Source organism: Choloepus didactylus, chromosome 22 (assembly GCF_015220235.1).
Source record: "Choloepus didactylus isolate mChoDid1 chromosome 22, mChoDid1.pri, whole genome shotgun sequence".
NCBI lineage: Eukaryota > Metazoa > Chordata > Mammalia > Pilosa > Megalonychidae > Choloepus > Choloepus didactylus.
Genome location: NC_051328.1, coordinates 28,030,128 through 28,058,004, shown reverse-complemented (window position 1 = coordinate 28,058,004; position 27,877 = coordinate 28,030,128). Strand labels below are relative to the sequence as shown.

Below are 27,877 nucleotides of genomic sequence, written 5' to 3'. Positions count from 1 at the left end.
TGTTCCTATAACTATGAATTTATTTCAAAACACACACACACACACACACACACTAGAGTTCCACAATTCAATTGGCAGAGCATCCCAAGAAAAAGTAAACCCTGATAAATAGGCATGCATACACACACACAAAATCCATGATGATTGATATTAAGTAGACAAAAGGCAGGAATTAAGATCTGGAGTTGATTTTAAAAAGAGAGAATGAAAGATAACTTTAAACATAAATGTTGAAGACATAAAAGAAATCAAAACCCCAAGAAAAAATGATGATATATAAAAATAAGACATATGAAAATAAACCAAATAGAACTTTAGAAACAAAAAATACAGACACTGAAATTGAAACTTCACTGGATAGGCTAAACAGCAGATTAGATAAAGTCAATAAGAAAGTTAGTGGGGAGATCCAAGATGGTGGATTAGGAGAGCCAGAGCAAAATTCTCCTCCATGAAAAACACTACATAAAGAACAGAAAATGCTCCAGAACAGCAGTTTCAGGGTTCCACCAGCTGGGCAGGGATTCCACACCCACAATGAGTGTGTACTTGGAGAAACTGAGAGGCTACGCTTAAGAAGGAATACCACCAGGGAATGGGTTGCTGGAGCTGGCTGATCATGTGGAAAGGAGTAGGCTTCCACGCCTTGGGCACCTTCCTAGGGTACTTGTCGTGGGTAATAACCCTTCACAGACCCGCAGTCAGGAGCCCTCATGCCAGGAACTGGCTGTTGGAGCAGACAGACAATCACAGAACGGGGTAGATTTCCACACCCCATTCAGCCATCTTTGCAGCTGGCTGGGAGACAAGCCTTCACAGCCCCACAGTCAAGAGCTCTTCCTTGAAGGAATCCAGGATTCAGCAGGCTTGTGATGGTGTCCACTCTTCCTCCATGGAAGCTCACGGTGTGCACAGCCTAGAGCCAGTGGTGCTGCACAGAAGTGCCAGGAGCCCTCCCCCAATCCCAGGGACTTGTGGGCCCATGGCAGAGAGGGACTGCGGGGCATTTGAGCTGGAAGGTGAGATGCACAGCTCCTCAGTCCCAGAGTATTCCACCTACAGCCCCAGGAACGGTTGGGACCACTGTGTCCTGGAGCAGCCTCCCTGCCAAATTGCACAGGGCATGCCACTCACCCACATGGTTGGCAGTTCCCAGTGCACACTGAAAATTGGTGCACTGATTGGACCTCCACATGGTTTGGATCCCTACTCAGTGCATAGACAAAGTTGGGGAGAAATGGCTTGAGGGTAAGAGGTGGATCAGGAGTGCCACCTGCTGGTAGATCAAGGAAAGAGCACTCCCACAAGTTGTAGCTCTGTCAAATTATAGATGAGTGTTCAGATAGTCCTGCATGTCCTAAAAGAACCCTATCAAGATAAGCAAATGTCAAGAGGCCAAAAACAACAGAAAATTATAAGGCATATGAAGAAATCAGAAGATATGGATAACCTAAATGTCCAAATTAAAAAGCCAGAGGAGACACAGAACTTGGAGCAATTAATCAAAGAAGTACACACAAACATCAATATCATGACTCAGGATAAAAAGGACATGAAGAAGACCCTAGAAGAGCATAAAGAAGAATTTGCAAGAGTAAATAAAAAAATAGCAGACCTTATGGAAATAAATGATACTGTTGATCAAATTAAATATATTCTTGAGACATACAAGAACAGATTTGAAGAGGTGAGGAACAAATTAGCAATCTCAAGGACAGGGTGATGGAAAGCGAAAGCACAAAACAACGAATGGTGGAAAAAATTGAAAAAATTGAAACAGATCTGAGGGAAATAATGGATGACATGACACACACAAATATAAGAATCATCGGTGTTCCAGAAGGGGAAGAGAAAAGGGCTAGAAAGAGTATTCAAAGACATTATTGGGGAAAACTTCCCAACCTTTCTAAATGACATAAATACACAAATCAGAGATGCCCAATGAACTCCAAATAGAATAAATCCAAATAAGCCCACTCTGAGACATATTCTGATCAGATTGTCAAATGCTGAAGAGAAGGAGAAACTTCTGAAAGCAGAAAGAGAGAAGCAATTCACCACATACAAGGGAAACAACATAAAATTAAGTACTGACGACTCTTCAGGCACCATGAAGGTGAGAAGGCAGCGGTATGACATATTTAAAATACTGAAGGAGAAAAATTGCCAGCCAAGAATTTTTTATCCAGCAAAGCTCTCCTTCAAAATTGAGGGAGAGCTTAAAATTTTCACAAACAAATGCTGAGAGAATTTGTTAACAAGAGGCCTACCCTACAAGAAATACTAAAGGGAGCTCTACTGGCTAAGAAAAAAAAAAAAGGAAGGAGAAAGAGGTCTGGAGAAGGGCACAGAACTGAAGAGTTTTAGTAAGGGTACCTCAAAGAAAATAAAGAGAGAGGGGAGGAAAATGCATCAGACAAATAAAAACCAAAGGATAAGATGGCCAATTCAAGAACTGCCTTCACAGTAATAACATTGAATGTGAATGGCTTACACTCCCCAATTAAAAGATACAGATTGGCAGAATAGATTAAAAAATATGAACCACCAATATGTTGTTTACAAGAGACTCATCTTAGACCCAGTGATGCAAAGAAACTGAAAGTGAAAGGATGGAAAAAAATATTCTATGCACGCTGTAGCCAAAAGAAAGCAGGGGTAGCAATACTAATTTCAGATAAAATAGACTTTAAATGCAAGGATGTCTGAAGAGAAAAAGAAGGACACTATATACAAATAAAAAGGACAATTGACCAAGAAGAAATAACAATCATAAATGTTTATGCACCCAATCAAGGTGCTCCAAACTACATGAGACAAACATTGGCAAAACTGAAGGAAGCAATAAATGTTTCCACAATAATTGTGGGAGACTTCAATACATCACTCTCTCCTATAGATAGATAAACCTGACAGAGGAACAATAAGGACATTGAGAACCTAAACAATGTGATAAATGAATTAGACTTAACAGACATGTATAGACCATTACATCCCAAATTACCAGGATATACATTCATCCCCAGTGCTCATGGGACTTTCTCCAGGATAGATCATATGCTAGGACATGAAACAAGCCTCAATAAATTTAAAAAGATTGAAATTATTCAAAACACATCATTGACCATAATGGAATGCAACTTGAAGCCAACAACCATCAAAGATCTAGAACATTCACAAATATCTGGAGGTTAAACAACACACTCCTAAAAAATCAGTGGGTCAAAGAAGAAACTGCAAGAGAAATTGGTAAATATCTAAAGATGAATGAAAAGGAGAACACAACATATCAAAACTTATGGGATGCAGCAAAGGCAGTAGAAAGGAGGAAATTTATTGCTCTAAATGCATACATTAAAAAGGAAGAAAGAGCTAAAATCAAAGAACTAATGAAACAACTGAAGAGGCTAGAAAATGATCAGTAAACTAATCCTAAAGCAAGTAGAAGAAAAGAAATAACAAGGATTAAAGCAGAAATAATATGGAGAACAAAAAACAATAGAGAGAATAAATAAAACCAAAAGTTCATTCTCTGAGAAGATCAATCAACAAGATTGATAAACCCTTAGCTAGACTGACAAAGTCAAAAAGAGAGAAGACCCAAATAAACAAAATAAGAATTGAGAGAGGGGACATTACTGCAGATCCTGAGAAATTAAAAAAATCATAAGAGGATACTATGAACTGTATGCCAACAAACTAGATAATTTGGAGGAAATGGATAATTTCCTGGGAACACATGAACAACGTAGACTGACCAGAGAAGAAATAGGAGACCTCTACAAACCAATCACAAGTAAAGAGATCCAATCAATCATCAAAAAACTTTCTGCAAATAAAAGCCCAGGGCCAGGTGCTTCACAGGGGAATTCTACCAAACTTTCCAAAAAGATAACACCAATCCTATTTAAACTCTTTCAAAAAGCTGAAGAAAATGGAACACTACCTAACTCATTTTATGAAGTCAACATCACTCTAATACCAAAACCAGATAAAGATGCTACAAGAAAGGAAAACTACAGGCCAATCTCCCTAATGAATATAGATGCAAAAATTCTCAACAAAATACTTGCAAATCAAATCCAAAGACACGTTAAAAAAATTCATACACCATGACCAAGTGGGGTTCATTCCAGGCATGCAAGGATGGTTCAACATAAGAAAATCAATCAATTTATTACTACACATTAACAAATCAAAAGGGAAAAATCAAAGGATCATCTCAATAGATGCTGAAAAAGCATTCAACAAAATTCAGCATCCCTTTTTTGATAAAAACACTTCAAAAGGTGGGAATTGAAAGAAACTTATTCAATATGGTAAAGGGTATGAAAAACCCACAGCCAGCATAGTACTCAATGGTAAGAGACCATAAGCCTTCCTTCTAAGATCAGGAATGAAGCAAGGTTGTCTGCTGTAACCACTATTATTCAACATTGTGCTAGAAGTTCTAGCAAGAGCAATCCAGCAAGACAAAGAAAAAAAAAGGCATCCAAATTGGAAAGGAAGAAGTAAAACTGTCATTATTTTCAGATGACATGATCTTATATTTGGAAAACCCTGGGAAACTGACAACACAGCTACTTGAGCTAATAAACTAATTCAACAAAGTGGCAGGATACAAGATTAATGCACATAAGTCAGTAATGTTCCTATACAATAGAAATGACCTAACTGAAGAGACACTCAAGAAAAAAATTCCATTCTCAATAGCAACTAAAAAAATCAAGTACCTAGGAATAAGCTTAACCAAGGATGTAAAAAGACCTATACATAGAAAATTACATATCTTTACTAAAAGAAATGAAAGGGGACCTAAAAAGATGGAAAAATATTCTGTGTCCATGGATAGGAAGGCTAAATGTTGTTAAGATGTCAATTCTACCCAAACTCATCTATAGATTCAATGCAATTCCAATCAAAATTCCAACAACCTACTTTGCAGACTTGGAAAAGCTAGTTATCAAATTTATTTGGAAGGGAAAGATGCCTTGAATTGCTAAAAACATTCTAGAAAAGAAGTGGGAGGACTTACATTTCCTGACTTTGAAGCTTACTATAAAGCCACAGGAGTCAAAACAGCATGGTATTTGTACAAAGATAGACATATTGATCAATGGAATCGAATTGAGAATTTGGAAAATAGACTCCCAGATCTACAGCCAACTGATTTTTTATAAGGCCCCCAAATCCACTGAACTGGGACGTAACAGTCTCTTCAACAAATGGGGCTGGGAGAACTGGATATACATATCCAAAAGAATGAAAGAGGACCCCTACATCACACCCTATACAAAAATTAACTTAACATGCATCAAAGACCTCAATATAAGAGACAGCACCATAAAACTCCTACAAGATAATGTAGGGAAACATCGTCAAGACCTAGCATTAGGAGGTTGCTTCTTTGACCTTACACCCAAAGCACAAACAACGAAATAAAAAATAGATAAATGGGAACTCCTCAAAATTAAAAGCTTCTGTACCTCAAAGGAATTTGTCAAAAAGTTAAAGAGGCAGCCAACTCAATGGGAGAAAATATTTGGAAACCATATATCTGATAAGATACTGATATCCTGCATATATAAAGAAATCCTACAACTCAACAACAATAGTACAAACAGCTCAATTATAAAATGGGCAAAAGATATGAATAAGACATTTCTCTGAAGAAGAAATACAAATGTCTAAAAAATACATGAAAAAAATGTTCATCTTCCCTAGCTATTAGGGAGATGCAAATCAAGATCACAATGAGATATCATCTCACACCAAAAAGAATGGCTGCCATTAAACAAACGGGAAACTACAAATGCTGGAGAGGATGTGGAGAAATTGGAACTCTTATTCATTGCTGGTGGGACAGCGACTCTGGAAAACAGTTTGGTGGTTCCTCAGAAAACTAGATATTGAGTTACCTTATGATCCAGCAATTTCACTTCTTGGTATATACCCAGAAGATCTGAAAGCAGTGACACGAACAGATATTTGCACATCAGTGTTCACAGCAGCATTGTTCACAATTGCCAAGAGATGGAAACAATCCAAATGTCCTTCAACAGATGAGTGGATAAACAAAATGTGGTATATACACATTATGGAATACTACACAGCAGTAAGAAGGAATGAGGTCATGAAACATATGACAACATGGATGAACCTTGAAGACATAATGCTAAATGAAATAAGCCAGACACAAAAGGAGAGAGATTGTATGTTACCACTAATGTGAACTCTGTGAAAAATGTAAAATATGTAGAATATAGGGGACCTAGAGATAGTCAGAAGCTAGTGAAGGGGAATGGTAATCTAATATGTACAGATATGACAATGAAGGTGATCTTAATGGTATGGGAATGGTCAGATGTGACTATGGCTCATTAATGGGATTATTAAGTATCAGTGATGCATTGAAGGCGAACATGTTTGTAAATGGTTGTTTAAAGGCATGTAACCCACAGAGTTGCACCACAAACCTAAATAAGTGCTAGCATGATATACTTATAAAGTATGACATTGGTGCAGAGGCTTTACAACCAAGTGATATTGAAAAACTACCCATTACATATTAAAGACTATATTTAATAGGAATATCTTACCAACTTTACACTAATACTAGAGATGAATAATTAGCAGCTGATAAGAGCTCTGGGGTGTATTATGTTATGATAATTATTTGAAGTTAAGAGTGATGATGATCATACAACTAAGTGAAGATAATGTAAGAAACTGACCATTTATCTTTGGATAGAATATATATTAAGTGAAGTTAGGAACCCACTACTTAATGTATCAAGCCCTTGACCTGAGGCTTGCTATTGTGAAATTTAGGGTGGTAAATAGGAGGCTGAGCCCTCCTAAAAAAAAAAAGAAAAGAAAGAAAGAAAAAATTAGTGAAACAATACAGATTCGAGGAATTTACATAGACTATAGCACAGTTTAATGAAGAGATGGGAAATACATAACAGAGATTAAGAAATATGAAAAATAAAACTAGAAGATCCTATATACAGCTAACAGAAGCTTCAAAGGAAGAAAACAGTAAATATGAGAAAAAGAGATGACAAGGATATAGGGAAATGGATACTCATACATTGCTGGTGAGGGTGTACATGTACAAATACTTTGGAGAGCAACTGGGTAACATCACAGAAGGTTGAAAATGCTCATACCCTACCATCCTTTAGTTTATAGGAAATTCTTTCACACATGTACATGGGTCATTTTGCCAAAAAAAATTATATACCTTGACTCAGATTTGGTTAAAACACAAATAGTGATGGTAGTTAGTGAGAAACTTTGAAAGGGCTGAATGGATAAATGTTTTCATAGGTACTTTTGAAAAATCAATGCCCAATATTCTGTAAAAAAAAAAAAAAGATTGAAAAGGCATTAAGAAAAAGGAGCATTAACCAGACAGGGCATTGATCTAGTTTGATTTGATCAATGCATAATGTATGTGGTAGCTACTGTGTGATGGCTCACTCAACATCTTTTTCAACCCTCCTCCAGAATGCCTTTATGTAATGCACAGGAAGAAAAGCCTAATACTACATTTTCCATATTCCCTTATGGCTGGGGTTCTGGATATGACTTAGTTTCCACTGATCAATTGCATTTATGCAAGACTGAACTCCAGTGATTCAAGTGGCGCAGATACAGAAGCAGCATGGTTCAGATACCACCAGCTGTAGAGGTTCCTTCCTAATTTGGCAGGAAGTTTCATGACTGTTGCAGAAATCATAGCTCCTTTGATGGTACAGGCCCATAGTGTCACTTTGGGAGTCGTTCTTGGGAGCTTATCCAGAATCTATTTCTTCAATCTTCCCATGATTCTGTAAGTTCCTAAAACCATCTAATAAATCTGTTTCAACTTAAACTAAACCCTAACAAATACACATTATGTCTTATTTTAATGAATTTGAGCTTTTGTCTAATGTATTCATTAATTAAAAGGGTTTATAAGCACTTCCTAAGGAACAGAGTTTACCAAGCGTGATCCTTGGGTTCATGTATCAACTTGGGCAGGTGATGGTGCCCAGGTGTCTGGTCAAGCAAGCACTGGGCATAACCATTACTGCAAGGCCATTTGTGGCTGGAGAACAAACCAGAAGGCTGGTTTATTAAATCATCAGTCAATTGACTGCATCTGTGGCTGATTACATCAATGAAGGGCATGTCTTCCTCAATGAGAGACTTCAATCAGCTGGATTTAATCCAATCAGTTGAAGACTTTTAAGGGAGAAGAGAGAGAACCTTCATTTCTTTGGCTAGCCAGCATCTCCTGAGGAGTTCGTCAAGCACCTTCAATGGAATTGTCAGTTCGCTGCCTACCCTATGGAATTTGGACTCCTGAATTTCACCCTACAGAATTTGGACCCGTACATCCTGCCCTATAGAATTTGGACTCGTGCATTCCCACAGTTGCATGAGACACTTTTATAAAATCTTATATTAACAGATATCTCTTGTTGGTTCTGTTTCCCTAGAGAACCCTAACTAATATACCAAGTATCATAATTTCTTCCTTTTGATATATTTTAGTTATGAAGTCTTTGCCAATATTGGTTACATTATTTATACACAAGAGGAACTGCATGTATCGCATACCAGAGAGCAATTTGACTTTGGGCATACTTCATACAACACTCACGAACGCATGGAACAGCTGAGATCAGAGAAATCAGAAAGTTCTCGCGGCCAGGGGACCTGTGCCCCTCCCTGCCAGGCTCAGTCCCGAGGGAGGAGGGGCCATCGATGCTGGGAACAAGGAGGGAGAACTGCAGTTGCAGCTGTTACTGAAAACTCAGACTGCTGATACAAACTCCAAACACAGATAGACTGAGACCAGACACTGGAGAATCCGGGAGCAGTCAGCCCGGCAGAGAAGAGGAGATAGGGCTAGCAAAAACAGCAAAAAAAAAAAAAAAAAAAAAAAAAAAAAACCAAAAATAAAAACAGAGACTTTTTGGAGTTCTGGTGAACACAGAACAGAGAAGGGCAGGGCTCAAACAGAGTTAGGCTCATATGCAAATCCAGAAGGCGAGTTTCCTTGTCTGAAGAGCCGGTTTCTCTGCTTTCTTGATTGTTTCTTAATGGCCCTAACCTCCTTGCCTCTTAGCATTTCAATAGCCCATTAGATCTGCAAGGAGGGCCCTTCTCTCTTTTTTTTTTTTATCTTTTTCTCTTTTTCTAAAACAATTACTCTAAGAAGCCCATTAAAGAAAGCCTCAAAGACTTGCAATTTGGGCCCAGACAAGAGCAGAGCTAAGAGAGCTCTGAGACACAAAGCAAAAGTCCATTGGCTGAGAAAATTCGCTAAACACCACAACTTCCCAAGAAAAGGGGGGCATCCCCTTACAGCCATCTTCCTGATGGGCTGGGAACGCTCCTGCCCAGCACCAGCGCCACAGCCCAAAGATGTCCCAATCAACCCAGTGTGATGGGAAGTGTTTCCAAAAACACATGCACACACCACAATATCAGGCATGGACAACAGCCATTCCTGCACCCTCAGCTAATTGTCCCGGAGCTGGGAAGGTAGAGCTGTGTGAAAAGGGGGAAATTAACATGCCCCATTCAGCCATCCTTTCAGCAGACTGGGAACGCCCCTACACAGCCCTGCAGCCCAGAACCTCCCTTGGGGGAAAGTACTCACCTGTGACGTAGCACAGTTATCCCTCAGCAGAGGACCTAGGAGGGCATGGCTTGGAAGAGGGACCCACTCACAAGTCCCAGGGACCATATGCCAATATCAAGGACTTATGGGTCAGCAGCAGGGACAAACTGTGGCAAGACTGAACTGAAGGATTAGACTATTGCAACAGCTTTAAATCTCCAGAAACACCTGGGAGATTTGATTATTAAAGCTGTCCCCCCTCCCTAACCACTGAGACACACACTCCATATGCAGGGCGGGCAACACCAACTACATAAGCAAGCTTGGTGCACCAATTGGACCCCACAAGACTCATACCCCCACTCCCCACAAAGACAAAGTGAGGGAGAACTGACTTGAGGGGACTAGGTGGCTCACGGATGCCACCTGCTGGCTAGTTAGAGAAAGTATACTCCACAAAGCTGTAGAGCTGACAAATTAGAGATAAGGGTTTGAATCAGTCTACATATCCTAAAAGAACCCTATCAAGTTAAGCAAATGCCAAGAAGCCAAAAACAACTGAAAATTTTAAAGCATATAAAAAAAACAGACGATATGGATAACCCAAGGCCAAACACCCAAATCAAAAGATCAGAGGAGACACAGTAGTTGGAGCAATTAATCAAAGAACTAAAGACGAACAACGAGAGCATGGCACAGGATATAAAGGACATGAAGAGCATGGCACAGGATATAAAGGACATGAAGAAGACCACAGAAGAGCATAAAGAAGAAATTTCAAGAGTAACTAAAAAAATAGATGATCTTATGGAAATAAAAGAGACTGCTGACCAAATTAAAAAGATTCTGGATACTCACAGTACAAGACTAGAGGAAGCTAAAAATTGTTTCAGTGATCTAGAGGATGACAGAATGTAAAATGAAAGCACAAAAGAAAGAATGGGGGAAAAAATAAAAAAAATCAAAATGGACCTCAGGGATATGACAGATAAAATAAAACGTCCAAATATAAGACTCATTGGCGTTCCAGAAGGGGAAGAGAAGGGTAAAGGTCTAGGAAGAGTATTCAAAGAAATTGTTGGGGAAAACGTCCCAAATCTTCTCAACACCATAAATATACAAATCTTCAATGTCCAGCCAACTCCAAATAGAATAAATCCAAATAAACCCACTCCAAGACATATTCTGAACAGACTGTCAAATACTGAAGAGAAGCAGCAAGTTCTGAAAGCAGCACGAGACAAGAAATTCACCACATACAAAGGAAACAGCATAAGACTAAGTAATGACTACTCAGTGGCCACCATGGAGACGAGAAGGCAGCGGCATGACATATTTAAAATTCTGAGAGAGAAAAATTGCCAACCAAGAATTCTTTATCCAGCAAAGCTCTCCTTCAAATTTGAGGGAGAGCTTAAATCTTTCACAAACAAATGCTTAGAGAATTTGCTAAAAAGAGACCTGCCCTACTTGAGATACTAAAGGGAGCACTACCGACAGAGAAACAAAGAAAGGAGAGAGATATGGAGAAAGGTTCAGTACTAAAGAGATTCATTATGGGTACATTAAAGGACATTAAGAGAGGGGGGGGGGATATATCTGACAAACATAAACCAAAGGATAAGATGGCTGATTCAAGAAGTGCCTTCACAGTAATAACACTGAATGTAAGAAATAGAAAACAAAATTGCACTTAAGAAGTGCTTCTGAAAAGGCAAAAGGACCATAAAATCATAGGACTAGTGAATATATTGGTCTGATCACCTCAACTTACCTATGACAATGAAGCTATAATAAGCTAAAGCACAGTATCTCAAAAAAGGAAAGAGGCCAAGGTAGAATAATAACCCAGGTGTTGACTGCCAGTCACATGTTCTTTCCATCATTAACAATGTGCTACCCCTCACGCTACATATGAAGCTCCCCACCACCCCAACCCTAGGATGTCTTAATGACCACTCCATTTGTGGCTTCTATATGCCTGCATAATGCTCAGAAATGAAAAGCACAGGATTCCACAAGAGATGGGACTCCAGGGGACAGAAAGTGTAAGCAAGATCAGGAAGCAGAAGGAGGAGATTTAATATCTTCTTTACAATTCATTCCTTGCAATTCTCAAAATGGCTTTGTGAAGCTAACACACACCCAGGCAATCAAGAAACCAGGGGGTCATTGCCAAACTGGTCTTAAGTTCACAAAGACCAGGTCCTTTAAAACCTTTCAGTAATGCTCTAGGGCTCAGGGAATAAAGCCCAAATTCCTTAGAATAGTATTCTTGATATGTCACAACTTATTCTAATATTCTCTTGTGCTGGTTTGGATCTATTATTATGTCCCCCAGAAAAGCCATGTTCTTTTAATTCAATCTTGTGGGGCAGACTTATCGTTGGGTTGGGTCTTTTGATTAGGGTTGTTTCCATGGAGGTGTGACCCCGCCCATTCAAGCTGGGTCCTAATTAGTTTACCGGCATCCTCTATGATAGGGTAAAAGGCAGAAACATTTTGAAGAGAGCTAAGAGACCCATTGAAACCAGAACCAGGAGAGAAGCTAAGAGATGAAATTCAGAGTTTGCCCCAGAGAAGCTAAGAGAGGACCCCCAGATGCTTAGAGAGAAACAAGCAAGGACACATAGGAGCTGAGAGAGAGAGAAGCTAAGACAGAAGCCCAGAGACATTCTGGAGAAAGCATTGGAAAGCAAAAGCTAACCTTGGAAGAGGCCCAGAAGACTCAGCTCCGTGCCTTCCCATGTGACAGAGGAACCCTAGATGCCATCAGCTTTTCTTCAGTGAAGGTATCTATTAGGCAAAACTCCCCACCCCCAACACATACACAACACACCCTTAGCAGCTCTTCCACAAAAGACATGACTGTTTACAAAAAATCCACTCTTAGCTAATATAACAGTCTGACAAAACCAAAAATTTTCCATAACGTAATAACCTCTGTGACGTCAACTCCTTATCTTACCCTGCTGAGCAAACCAATCCCCTGACTCAACTCCTTACTTCTCTGTTTTACCCACCAACAATTATTCCACCAACCCCCCTCCCAAAAAGCTATAAAATTGTACTCCCACCTTTGTTCAGTGCTGTTGCCACTCTCAGGCTTCAGCCTGCCTATGCATGCCTACAATAAAACTTTCTCTAATTGAGCTTTTTTTTTTTTTTTTTTTTTTTTTTTTTAAAAGGATAATAGATATTTATTAAAAAAAAAAAATACACTAAGTTACAGTCATTGTTGTTCAGTACATCATATTTGAGGCATTTGAAATGTCTCAAATGTCAAAAAAATTAACTTATCTCTGGTACACCATACTCACTGGCAGACGTGTCTTCCATACTGGTTGCTACAGAGTGTTTGCTGGTTAATCTTCAGTTAATCAGAACCACAAGTTCGATAGCTATTCCAGTTAACTGAGGTTTATATCCATAAGATCACTGGTACCAGAGATAGAAAAGTATCCCTTTTCTTTAACAATTTCAAGAGACACCTGCTATCCACACATTTCACTACCTTCTTGAAAATAAGATGAAATAAAATGAAATATTACTTAGGATGAAATTTTTTAAAATATCCTAATTACTATTATTTAGAAAAAAATTCTCTTTAAGTAGATACTTAAAAGAATTTTGAGTTTTAAACATCTTCCACGACTATGGGATATACCTTAAACTTAATGACACTTAAGGTTTTCATAAGGTAATCATTTCAAGGGAAAAAAGCGATGTTATTTCATTTATATAAAATAATTTGCTTTATAAAAAAGTATAAATGTCATTCTGCCAGATTTACTTATCTCCTAATACAGTTGCACTAGTGACATTAATGATGCCATAAACATTCAACATTTTAATTCTTGGACAGAATTGTGTATGTGACAGAAAGCATACTTTTCAAGAGTGATTCTGTTGGGTATCTTTAAAATGTCAAAATTGTTAGAAATATGTTAATATTTTATTCTGTTTCTTTTTGTTAAGATTATCACCACAAGGTTGAACTGATGTTTGTATACCCACTTACCACCACCATCATCATCACCAATATCTCAATCTCGGGAGTTACCAGCAGCAGCCCCATACAGATAGACAGGTACAGTGATGCAGTTTAGTGATAAAGAATCCAGTCTTAGACTATCCTTTAGATCCTGTTTATATCACATTATTGTGAATTTATACAAACTCCATTTGTATTTTAAAACTGTACTGTTTAACAGATTACTATACTATTACAAAATATCCTTTTCTGTAAATGCACTGAAAGTTTTCTTAGTTGTTTATTAGGCCTATTTTTAGCTCTATTTCAAATGCTAACAACCAGATTATTTCTTCACAGTTTGTTCAATATTTCCAAACTCCAAATATAAAAAGTCAGTTTTCTTAATTCTCTGGCATTAGTTATTTGAGTTCATATGAATTCTGTAGGAAGTGACCCATCTCACCTCATCTAACCTTCGAAATACTTTAAACCAGAACAAAGCAGCTATATATGTGAATCTTTCACTTATAAAACTATCAAAAGATCACGAATCAGTTGATCTATGAAATTATGCAAGAGAACATTGAAATAGCTGCTTTTTGTTTTTAAAAATTAAATCCAGTTCTCGTTTCATCTCAGGATGTAAGAAAATGGAAAATCTGCCTTTAAATCATGCAGAGTAAGTCAACATTTTTCTATTTCCTCTAAGAAACTAAAATGTTTCTTAAAATGATAAATATTCATAACACTCAAACTATTTTTTGTGACCAGTTATTTATGTCTTTGAGACTAGAAGGTATGGTTCTATTTAGCCAAGATGTATCCTAATGCTAAATTATGTATAAAATATTATTTCTGGTATTTGTCCATCTTCTATTGATGTGCCATTATTATTGCCAGGAGAACTAAAAAAGAAAAAAACAGTCTTGCTAGCAGTAGGTGTTTCATGCACTACTTTCTTCAATCCTTTTGTGCCATAGTGGGAATCTGGACCTTTCAGTGTTGCGCAGGCTGTGTAGCACACATTGGGCAGGATCTCTATCGGTTCTTTGAACATGACCCTGAATGTATTAGAGGTCCCATCGCAACTAAATCCAGTATCATTTTGTCCCAAAGTTTGTTTTTTTTCATATTCAATAATCTGTATATTCACTTGATAATCTGTGGGACCATGAATAGATCCATATAAACCAAATCCAACTACAGAAATTCTTCTATTAACCGTAAACCTGATTCGGTCACTCGTTCCACTGTAACCCCAACGGCTCTCTACTTGCTGAAACCTATTGATGCTGCATTCCTTTCCTCTGAGGCAGCATCTTGGTCGGTCAATGTAATCAACTCTGGGTTTAGGATTGACAGTAAAATGAAGAAAGAGATTTACCACTTCACGATCTGACAAAATTCCAGATTGAGCAGGACCTGCTGCAAACTCCTCAATCGTCATCAGTGGGAACCGAATTAAGGAAAGGGCTTTTCCTAGAACTTTCTGTTTGTTTCCAAAAGTCACAGGCAATTGTTGTCTCTGACATTCTGCTTCTGCCCAGCGTACAACAGCTCCAAAAAGTCGACTTTCTCGAATACTAAGTGTGTCTCTTTCTAGAACTGCACAGAGTGTATCTATGTCAATATCAGTAAACCCTTCTGCACTTATTGCATCCATTGTGCTTTTGTCTATCGTGTCTAGACAAAGACTAGCAAGCTGAGGTTCATCAAATAATCGAGCCTGAGTCAGAAGCATAAAGGCATTATCTGCCCTAAGATGTTTGGTAAGGAATTCCACACAATGTGCTTCCAAGGCTGGAACTGCATATTTCTTAGCAGTATAAAGGGTGGTCATAACTGTTTCTGGACCAATTTGAACTTCATCTGAATAAAGAAATCTCAAAAGCGCCAGGAAGGCAGCGGGCTCGACGTCCGGCAGCTCGATCTCGGCTGACGTGGTGGCCATGCCGCCGTTGAACATGGCGTCGAAGACGGCGCTGCCCGCCGCCAGCACGAAGCGGTGGGCGGGGATGCGCTGCGGGCCCCCGGCAGCGGCGGCGCCACGGCCCTTGCCCAGTACGAAGCGCACATCACTCAGCAGCTCCGAGTTGAAGAGGAAGGCGAAGCGCTCCTTCAGCGACGCCTTGGTCGCCTGCCAGTTGTAGAGCGGCTCCCTCTGCAGGGGGAGCAGGGGCCCCAGAGGGGACGGCGACGGCGGCGACCCCGCGGAGCCCGGCTCGGTCTCAGCCCCCTGGTCTTGCTCCCCCGGCGCAGCCGGCCCGACCGATGCCATTCTGTAGCGGCGCGTCTCCCCGGACTAAGGAGAGCGTTCTCGCGGCCCAGTCGCCATCGCCGAGGCCGCCCCGGGAGCTCTAATTGAGCTTTGATCTCTTCTCTTCCTGGTCAAAAAACCTAACAGCAGCCTCTTGTTGATGCCTTAGTTTGGACACTTTTATGGCCTTAGAACTGTGAATTTGTAACCTAATAAACCTCCTTTATTAAAGTCAATCCATTTCTGATATTTTGCATTTTCGGCAGCATTAGCATCTCTCTTGCACACTTTCAACTGGGTTCCTATTATGAATCACAGAACACACAAAGTCATTTGAATGATCCTTTTTTCAATTCTCCCAAGAATGATACAGTATTAGGACCATTCCAGGTGCAGGAGAGAAGTAAATGCATTACTTGAAAATAGATACCCTAAGTCAGGAGGGCTTAATTCTCTCACGGAATTCTGGCTGAGGGTGCAAGGTTTTTCACTATTCCTTATACTCTCACATATCTATGCTTTTGCTTAATCTGGAACCCATTAAAAACAGACTCTATTATTAAGCAATTACTCCTCTGACAGACTCAGCACAAATGGTGCTGCCTTTTTTTAAAAAATTATTATTAAATAGAAGACTTAACAAAATGACAAAATCAAGGACATTATCATAGCTCTGACCTCAATGAACTCGTATAAACAACAATAATCCCACTTCCCCAATTACTACAGGATTTAAAATAAAATGCCCTCAAACCATTAATTTTGGTTACCATATTCATCTGCTATACTGCACTTACTCAATTTTACACATTTGGTTTGGAAATGTGATAGTTAACTAACAGTTTTAATCTACAACTGCTTTGAGACATCTGAAATTCATAAAGTAGCTAATGTTATCTGCTCTAAAAATCCTAATATTTAAAATCATCTTCATCCTCTGCATGCCACAATGACACACACCTAAGGCCACTTAAAAAGAAAAACAACATACTCATTAAATGAGAGCAACATAATGATGCATACATAAAATGGACTATACAATGAATTTTCATGAAGCAGCACCTGCCTGTCATAGGCATTATGAAAGATTAATCTTTCTTGCACATTAATTTTATTAGCAGTAAATATGATCAGCTGCCAACCTTTTGAATGGTTGTGAATCTCACTTCAATTCTCTTAAAAAGTCACATACCTTTTCAATCTGGAGGGCTAACAGGCCTTCCTTGTGCAATTGGTAGATTACACAGACAGATGACTTAAAATGTTTATAAGTATGATGTACTCTAATGTTAAAGAATAATTGGAATTCTTAGTAAAGGACTTGCACACTCAAGAGTGAACTATTTTGTACACAAAAAGCTTACTAAGAACAAGACCATGGCTCAAAAACCACTTTTCTAAATATATTTCCCATACAAAATAATTTCAAGATATAATTACTAATTTCTTATAAAGTACTCTATTTAAACAAGAATTGATAAATATTAAGCATGTGAAAACTGCCACACCACAAATATTGAGCCATTTTACTAGGGTAATCAAACATTAGAACAATCTTGGAACAAGCAAGGAAAATATTCAGAAGGCTGGATCATGGCTGCACACCTAATTGATTTCAACTGTGACTTGCACACTGTGAGCACAAATGCAGACAGGTCAGTAGCAGAATGGCACTTGGTTTGTTCTTAATAGAAACAACATAGGTGCAACTGACAATTTAGAGACAGACAATGGCCTTATTTGCATGCTGAAAATCTAGCTGTATCTCTCTAGTCAACACACCATTCATTGTGCAATCTGTCAAAGATTAAACAAATAGTGCAGAATTCATCTCAGTGGGATCTAGGAGCCTAACTGAAATCAATTCTTGGTCGATACTGCAAAACCACGAGGTATGACTGATACAAAGGGTCATGCTGACAGAAGACTTCCGAAGCTGAGCAGTTTAGACACCAAAAGTTTTCGCCTCTTAGTCACCATCTTGTCATGCAGATGAATTCCATAGTATGATCCTTCCCCGTAATTTCACCATTGCACAGCACATGCAACTCGTAAGAACTTGCATGTTTTAGTTTTAAACTTAGAAATTTTTTAATAGTTCCCACAGTCACGCATGTAGAACATCAGATGACTTTCTTCATTAAACCCTTTACTACATTGTCCCGACTGTCCATTATTACGTAAACAATCTAGACACATAGCAATGTGTGGGTCACTTCTGTGCTAGTCTTTATCATCTTGATTTTCATCACCTTCTTCATCTACTTTAGGTTTGTCAACATTGAAGCATCATCTTGTCCATTTTCTCGAGGCTTATTTTTCTTCCAAAATTCAGATTCATGCTCAAGTTCTTGTTCTCATAGTCCAGGGACCAGCTTAAATATAATTTCGTCTAATGTATATCCAACCTTAATATTTCTAATGGGTTTGTCTCATGAACTTGGTTGCCACACTAAGGACAATCACTGCTATCTTCAAAGTGCTGGACAATACAAGTCTTACACAAGGTATGGCAGCATTCAGTCACTGTAGTTGGCTTGATCAGATCCCCTTTACAGATACAGCAGGTGATGTAAGGATTGAAATCTTTCACCACGTGTTTCCTTTGGGTAGCCATTCATGGTTAGGTTTAGTAGTTCACGCAAAGAGGGGTATTAAGTGGATGAAAGTCTGACCCCAGGAGCTGGTGTGCAGTTCCCAACTGGATGTCCTGAGGCATATGAACTAACATCCAGATTTATCATGGGATTGCTGATCATCACTCCTTTTGATGGTGTTGCTTTTCCATATCTGTTTCCACAGTAATTTCAAAAAGATGAGAGAAAAAGGTGTCAAGTTCCTCATACTGTACTAATATTATTATAATAACAGCAAGTGTTACATGCTCCAAACTTGGTGAATAGGTGAAGAAAATGTTTCCTTCACTGTAACATTAATTTGTAAACCTGCTATAATAATTCAGAAATCGACAAATTCATCCTGGAGCCTCAACTATCACCTCTGTGCAAATGACACCCAGGCTATTAACTCCAGTATTGATCTGGTGTTGCCTTTTAAGAAGCCATATCTGCGCCCCCAAGTTAGAAATAATCCTTCATCCTCTAACGTTCCGAGTGCCCAAGCAATAGCATTTACTTCAGTCTGCTTTATTTAGTTGCTTACCTCTGATGCATAATTAGAAGAGCAAACTCTCTGAAGACAGAGCCCACGTATTTGCTATATCCATCAACCACCTTGAAAAAATGATCAGCATACCACACATGTTCAAAGAGTGCTCACTTAAATTCCCTCTGCCCAAGGAAAATACGACTCTAAGGTTAGGTGTGAGGCACTTAATAAAAAAAAGAAAAAAGAACATTCAATACAAGGCCTATAAATAAGATTAAAAGTAACAATAAATTAACAATAGGTTACAATTATTAAAAAGGTCTTAAACTCTATTGATCTAAATCTAATCTTATTTATTATAGATTATATTTAAACATGATGTGCTTGATTAGATGTTAATAAAGTTTTTTCCTCTCAAATATAACAGGCAAACTGTTCAAGGCCCTGGAGATTCAGCACTGAATAACACAAAGTCTTTGCTCTCATAAAATTCACATTCTAAAGGAAGAGGCAGGAAATGAAAAAATAAATATCAAGTCATCATAAATGCCATGAAGAAAAATAAAGCAGGCTAAGAAGGATACTCATGATTAATGTTATTTCATATTCCATGAAGATTCTTGTGTGAGTTTTTCTAGGTTATATACCTACAAATGAACTAGCAGTTGCGAGATGTGCATCAATTTTTCTAGACGTAACTGATTGTTTTCCTAAGTGGATACATTCATTTAAATTCTCCTAGCAATTACCAAGAGTTTCCAGTTCCACATCCTTGTCAATTCCTTACTTTCTCAGGTTATAAATTTTGCCAACCTGATAGATATGACATGGTAGCCCATACTTTAAAAAAAAAAAAAAACTTTTTATTGTGAAATAATTTCAAACTTACAGGACAGTTGCAAAAAATAATACAAACCTCATACAGAGAACGCCAACATGCCCCCACTCTCCAGATACCCAGATCAACCAATTTTAAAATTTTTCCTTCTTTGCCATATCATTCTCTCTCCCTCTCTCCCTCTCTCCCTCTCTCCCTCTCTCTCTCAGCATTTGAGAACAGGTTGCATACATCATATTCCTCGAATACCTAGTACTTCAATGCACATTTCCTACAAACAAGGATTTTCGCTTATATAATCAGCTTTAGGGCAGTCATCAAGTTCAAGAAGTTTGATATTGATATAAAGCTTACATTCTCTATTACAATTTTTTCTTATGTCCCTACAATGGCCTTTTGAGGCTTTTCTGCTCCATTCTTAGATCCCATCCAGTATTATATATTGCATTTAACTGCCATTGTCTCTTTATCTTTTTTTAATTTTTATTTTATTAGCATATATACAACCTAAATCTTCCCCTTTGTAAACACATTCAGATACATAATTCAGTTGTGTTAATTACATTCACAGTGTTGTGCTACTATCACCATCATCCATTACCAAAACTTCTCTATCTTAGCCATACTCCAGTGAAGGTACCTTATCATTGATGCTTTACCTTGGACACTGTATGGCCTTAAGACTGTAACTGTGTAACCAAATAAACACCCTTTATAAAAGCCAAAAAACAAAACAAACAAACAAAAAAAAACTTCTCTATCATCCCAATCAGAAATTCTATACCAATTAAGCATTAACTCCTCATTTCCTACCCTTCCCCAATCCCTGGTAACTTGTATTCTAGTTCCTGACTCTATGAATTTTCTTATTCTAATTATTTTATATCAGTGAGATCATACAGTTTTCATCCTTTTGTGTCTGGCTTATTTTACTCAACATGATGTCTTCAAGGTTGAACCATGTTGTCTGTCGTATGTATCAGAACTTTGTTCCTTTTCAAGGCTGCATAATATTCCAAATTTATAAACAACATTTTGCAAATCCATTCATTTGTTGATGGACACGAGCTGATTCCATCTTTTCGCAATTGTAACTAAAGCCACTATGAATACTGGTGTGCAAATATCTGTTCAAGCCCCTGCTTTCAGTTCTCTTGAGTACATACCTAGCAGCAGGATTGCCAGGTCATATGGTAATTCTATATTTAACTTTCTGAGGAAACACCAAACTACCTTCCCCAGTGGCTGTACCATTTTACATTACTATCAACAATGAATGAATGTTACTGTTTTGTCACATCCTCTCCAACACCTGTTTTTGTTTTTAAAATAGTAGCCATTCTAGTGGATGTTAAACGGTATCTCGTGTTTTTTATTTGCATTTCCCTAATAGCTAATGACATTGAGCATCTTTTCATGTGTGTGCTTTTTTTTTGTTTGTTTTTGTTTGTTTGGCCATTTGTATATATTCTTTGCAGAAATGTCTACTCAAGTCTTTCGCCCATTTTTTGATTGGCTTCTCTTTTTGTTGTTGAGTTGCAGGAATTCTTTACAAATTCTAGATATTAAACCTTTACCAGTTAAGTGGTTCCCAAATATTTTCTCCCATTCTGTAGGCTATCTTTTTACTTTTGAGATGAAGTCCTTTGATGCACAAAATTATTAATTTTGATGAAGTCCCACTTACGTAGTTTTTATTTTGTTGCTCATGCTTTTGGTGTAAGGTCTAAGAAACCACTGCCTAACACAAGGTCCTGACGTTGCTTCCCTATATTTTCTTCTAGGAACTTTATAATCCTGAATCTTATATTTAGGTCTTTGAACCACTTTGAGTTAATTTTGCATATGATGTGAGATGGGGATCCCCCTTCATTCTTTTGCATATGGATATCCAGTTTTCCCAACACCACTTGTTGAAAAGGCAATTCTTTCCCCATTGAGTGTACTTGGCACCCTTGTAAAAAATCAACTGGCTATAGATGTGAGGGCCTATTGGTAACTTATACTTTTAATGAGTATTTTCCTATTCATTAGTGAGATTAAGGAACCTTTAAAATGATTACTGATGATTCAGGTTGCTTCTCCAGTGAAATGTTTGTTCATGTCTTCTGTCCATTTTTCTGTTATGTCGTTTGTCTTTTGTTTACTGATTAATTGGTTTCTTATCTGTTCTGGAAATTACTTCTTAGTTATATATGTTGCAAATATCTTTCCTCAGTTTGTGATGTGTGTATTTAACATTTTTATGGAGTTCTTCTTTAAACTGAAGTCTACATTTTGATACAGTAAAATGTAACCATATTTTTCTTTATGGTTTGTGCTTTTTTTGTGTTCTAGTCATTATTTAAGGCTCAGTTCAGGTATCATTGCCCTTGTAGCATGCCCCAACTAGAAATGCTCCCATCAATATTTCAGGCTTTAACCTGTTAAGTCCCCTTCTTTGATGATCCTATAATATAATTGGCATCTTTCTATCAATAATAATGTAATTGCTTCTTTATATTTCAGGGTGCCTAATTAACCATAAAATTCTTGACAGCAAAGAGTAGGGCTTACTAGTTTTCTATCTGTAGTACCTAATACATAGCAGTGTTAACCTTTGCTCAGTAGATCTTTGAGCAAGAGGGATGAACTAAATGACCTCTAAATCCTCTTCAGCTCTAACAGGCATCCTATGAAATAGAGAATTTGAGAACTGAGATCAAGTTTAGATGTTCAAATCAACAAATATCTCTAGACCAGTGGTTCTCCACTGGGGGTTATTTTGCCCTCCAACAGACATTTGGCAATATCTGGAAACATTGTTGATTGCCCACACTGTGGGAGGGGCATCTAATGGGTCAAAGTCAGGGATGCTGTTAGACATCCTACAAAGTGAAGGACACCACCACCACTACCACCCACAACAAAGAATTATTCAACCCAAAATGTTAATAGTGCCAATACTGAGAAACTTCTCTAAACAACTTGGACTAGCATTTGGGGCTTCCAAAATATGTTTCTAATATCTTTTTCATCCTTCCTCCTTCTCTGAGACATATTGTCTGGAAAGCTCAACACAGTCTCACCCTACAGAAGGAAACACAAACCAAAGGAGGGAAAAAAAAAACTAACAAGGAGACATCACAGAAGTTGGTTTATAGTGCCTAACTCTTTAGTCAGGAGCCCTCAAACGAAGGAGAAAACTGAGCCTCTCTTATCTGTAAGTCACAGCTAGAAAAGTGCTCTAACCCAGAAGGACACTGCTATGATATAAAGTATTCAGCATAATGAAAAGTAGCCTTACATTTAATCAAGAGCTCAGAGAACCCTGGCACACTGCTTTCTACAGAGTGGAGGCACAAAGGATGGTTTTCTGAGTCCTAACCCTGTGTTTTCTCCTTGCACCAAGCAATGGCTCCCAAAATGCTGTCAGTAGGCAAACTGGTGGGGTTTGGGACATTAGTTTTCACTGAGTGAAGGGTTTTCCTGGATTCAGGGACCTGGAAATTGCTTGAAAAGCCACATAGATAGGAAGAACCAAAGTTGGAGAAGCAAGCCATACCATGGAAGGCCATGCTAACATACCAAGAAGTTTGGATATTATCCCATACACAATGGGGAAGTCACTAAGGGGTTTCAAGGGTAGTAAGACAGACAAAGAAAGAATGACTGTTTTCATGGTTATAAACACTGCAATGTCAAAAAGAATGCTTAAATGAGAAGATAAACAATATTATAAAATGTAATATCACTGTCTATTCCCTGACTAGAGCAAGATACACCATTAAGTGAAAGAACGGTATGCCGGTTTGGATGTATTACATCCCCCAAAACACCATGTTCTTTAGTGCAATCTTGTAGGGGCATATGTATTAGTGTTGATTAGGTTGGAACTTGTTGATTGAGTGTTTCCATGGAAATGTGACTCAATCAACTATGGGTGAGAACTTTGATTGGATTGTTTCCATGGAGGTGTTGCCCCACCCATTCAGGGTGGGTCTTGATTAAATCACTGGAGTCCTATAAAAGAGTTCACATACAGAAGGAGCAGAGCAGTTAAGAAAGACATTTTGAGAATGCCATTTTGAAACACAAACCTGGGAGCAAAGAAGAAGACACCAGCCACGTGCCTTTCCAGACAACAGAGGTGTTCCAGATGCCATTGGCCATTCTTCAGTGAAGGTACCCTATTGTTGATGCCTTAGCTTGGATGGTTATGGCCTTAAGACTGTAACTTTATAACCAAATAAACCCCCTTTATAAAAGGCAATCCATTTCTGGAATTTTGCATAACGGCAGCATTAGCAAACTGGAACAGAGGGTAAAGGAAAAAATAAGCAGTATATCTCTTCTGATTAGGAAGTTCAATAAACTCTCTCATCCCTGAGGGTGATTTTTTTAAAAAAAATTAATAAATTGAGAAGCCTGACAATACCAATGCTGGCACAGATCATGGTACAACAGAACACTCTACCCTGTTAGTAGAAGTGGAAACCCATGACTTTGGAGAGTATTTGGCAATCTCCAATAAGGCTGAAAGTGTGTATGATTTATGACTCAACAATCTTACTTATATGTATACATCACAGAAAAAAATAATTTCACATGTGCACAATGAAACAGATACAATATTCACTCCATCAGTTTGTCAAAATGAAAGACTGCAAACAACCTAAATGTCCATTATTGAGAGAATAGATAAATCAACTGAGGTATATCCCGCATAATAAAATCTATATTAAACACCAGTAAATATGAACTTGAGCTATGTGTACCAATACAGTTACATCTCAATTCCACAATGTTGACTAAAAATAGTAAGCTGCAGAAGGATGCATCAAATATACCATTTACGTTCACAACATGCCAAATGATGTTATATTCTGATTATGAAAACAAGCATATATGGTAGAAGTTTTAAAGCATCGATGGGCATGATTAGCACCAAGTTCAGATGGTGACTACCTCTGAGGTGACAGGGAGGGAAATGGAATTGGAAAGAGGTATGCAGCAGACTTCAACTCCATCTGCAATGCTTTGGTTTCTAAAAACATGAAATACAAGGGATCTCTTTAATGACATTCATTGTATGGAGATTGAAGAACTTCTAATACAAACTACACAGAAAATAGGATAGTAAAATCAAGTGATAGGGAATGTGAAAGAAAAAGGTTTGAAGTAGGAATCCATCTTTACTTTTGGACTGCTTGGATAGAGGAGGAGCCAGCAGAGAGGACCATGAAAGACTGATCAACAAGGATGTAATAGGTATACAGCTGGTCGTTACCATGGTGATGGCCAGTATCACACAGAAGATTATACCTCACTACTCTCTTGCTTGATGGCTACTCTGTAATGGCAGGAATTTTTTCTCCTCATCTGACTCTCTCTGCCTCACTCTAAACTGCTGAAACCAGAGCCCTTCACTGTCATCTTCACACCACCAAATCCACAACCCTAGTCTGAGGTGGTGTCAACATCCTATAGAAGAATTATGAATTCTTGCGGGGAAGCAGCAAAAAGGGAAAAATTTAAAAGAGAGGAAATAAAATAGTCACATTGAAAGTAAGCCACTAATCATTCCAAAGGATATTGACCTTCATCTAGAAACAAAGTCAGTTATAGAATTGGATACTTCAGCACTGCATTACTTTCCAGAGTACCAGTGCTGGTGGGTTTCACAGTGGCTGCCACAGTTGTACATCTAGTAACTGAAATCTACTACAGGTTTTATGAAGCCTACACAGGAAATGAATATCAGCCTAGTCTTGTGCCTGCTTGTTTTGTCTTTTGCAATGTTCCAATTCCATTTATGCCAAGTTACATGGTATGGGGAAGACAGAGCGTGGAGAAAGCCTTGCAATGAGGACAAAATAATTGTCATTATTGTCTTTCCTTTATGGTGGTCCATGAAGAATCACTGGAGAAATGCCTACTGATTTTATGAATTAATAAGGAAAAAAACCCTCTAAACTCTGAAGTAGACTGCATATCAAGTAACCCAGTGAAAGAGACAGAATCAAACTACTGAATCTGAGACAAGCTCCTAGCATTCAAGGAAAGCTCTGTCATAACACTAGCTGGATATAAGCTTAAGGAACAGATACTTCAGAGTCTAAATTCCAGCAATAATATATTAAAATATTAAAATGTTTAGGTTTAAACAAACAGTTACAAAATATACAAAACAGCAAGAAGCAATGGCCCAGGCTAAGGATAAGATTAAAGCATTAGAAACCGTCAATGAAGAGGACCAGGCCTGGGACATTCCAAGCAGAGTTTTTTAAAAAATGGTCCTACTTGCCCTTATGACGCTCGTTACTGCAAAGAAGAGCTAAGCCTGCTTATAATTGTGCCTAAGAATCTCTCTGAGTACCTCTTTGTTGCTCAGATGTGGCCCTGTCTCTCTAACCAAGCCACCTTGGCAGGTGATCTCACTGCCCTCCCCCCTAAGTGGGACCTGACTCCCAGGCATGTAACTCTCCCTGGCAACGCAAGAAATGACTCCCAGGGATGAATCTGGACCCGGCATCGTGGAATTGAGAACATCTTCTTGACCAAAAGGGGGATGTGAAATGAAACGAAATAAAGCTTCAGTGGCTGAGAGATTTCAAATGGAGTCGAGAGGTCACTCTGGCAGACATTCTTATGCACTATACAGATAACACTTTTTAGGTTTTAATGTATTGGAATAGCTAGAAGTAAATACCTGAAACTATCCAACTCCAACCCAGTAGCCTTGATTCTTGAAGACGATTGTATAACAATGTAGATTACAAGGGGTGACGGCGTGACCGTGAAAACCTTGTGAATCATACTCCCCTCATCCAGCGTATGGATGGATGAGTAGAAAACTTGGGGCAAAAAGCTAAACGAAAAATAGGGTGTCGGGGACAATTTGGGTGTTCTTTTTTACTTTTATTTTTTATTCTTATTTTCACTTTTTCTGCTACAAGGAAAATGTGCAAAAACTAGATTGGGGTGATGAATGTACAGGTATATGATGGTACTGTGAACAATTGATTGTACACTTTGGATGACTGTACGATATGTGAATATATCTCAATAAAATTGAATTTTTAAAAATGGTCCTAAATATGCTCAAAGAGCTAAAGGAAAACATGGGCAAAGAAATAAAGGAAATCAGGAAAATGTTAGAACACAAAGACTATCAAGTAGAGACATGAAATTATGAAAAGGAACCAAACAGAGCTGAAGATCACAGGAACAAATAGTAAATATTTCATATTTCATAAAGGGGTTCAACAACAGATTGGAGCTGGCAGAAAAAAAATCAGAGAAGCTGAAGATAAGACTACTGAAATTATTCAGTCTGAGGAGCAGAAAGAAGAAAGAATGAAGAAAAGTGAACAGAGCTTGAGGAACCTGTGGGACGCCATCAAGCATACCAATATATGCATCTTGGGAGTCCCAGAAAGAGAAGAAAGGGTCAGAGAGAATAATCAAAGAAATAATGGCTGAAAACTCCTCAAATTTAACACAAGACATGTGTATACACATGTAAGACACTCAGACTTCAAACAGGGTGAACCCCAACAGGCCCACACTGTGACATATTTTAATCAAACTGTTGAATGCCGAAGATAAAGAGAGAATTTTGAAAGCCGCAAGAGAGAAGAAATGTGTCACATACAAGGAAATCTCCATAAAATTAAATGCCAATTTCTCATCAGAAACCATGGAGGCAAGAAGGCAGTGAGATGACTTATTTAAACTGCTGAAAACAGAAAACTGCCAACCAAGAATTCTATATCTTCATTTCTCTTTCAGAAATGAAGGAGAGATTAAGACATTCCTAGATAAACAAAAGCTGAGAGAGCAGACTCTAGTAGACTGCCCCTAAAAGAGATGCTAAAAAGAATTCTACAGGTTGAAAGGAAGGGACAATAGACAATAGGTGGAGACTGCATGAAGAAATAAAGATCTCTGGTGAGGGTAATGATAAAGGTAAATACAAATGTCAGTTACTATTGTATTTTTGGTTTGTAACGTCACTTTTTACTTCCTACACGATCTAAAAGTCAAAAGCATAAAATGTAATGAGAAATCAGTGATTTAAGATTCATAATGTATAAA

General features: G+C 38.2%; 1 protein-coding gene and 1 pseudogene across 1 annotated transcript; both read right to left on the bottom strand.

The window, feature by feature from the left end:
* Positions 1-12,807: 12,807 nt before the first annotated feature.
* On the bottom strand, positions 12,808-15,921 carry LOC119518611 (BTB/POZ domain-containing protein 1). Its single transcript, XM_037815853.1, has one exon. The coding sequence runs from the start codon at positions 15,871-15,873 to the stop codon at positions 14,431-14,433; it is 1,443 nt and encodes a 480-aa protein (XP_037671781.1). The 5' UTR covers positions 15,874-15,921; the 3' UTR covers positions 12,808-14,430.
* A 1,469-nt stretch (positions 15,922-17,390) lies between these two features.
* Positions 17,391-19,034, bottom strand: LOC119518996 (annotated as a pseudogene).
* Between the last annotated feature and the right edge of the window lie 8,843 nt (positions 19,035-27,877).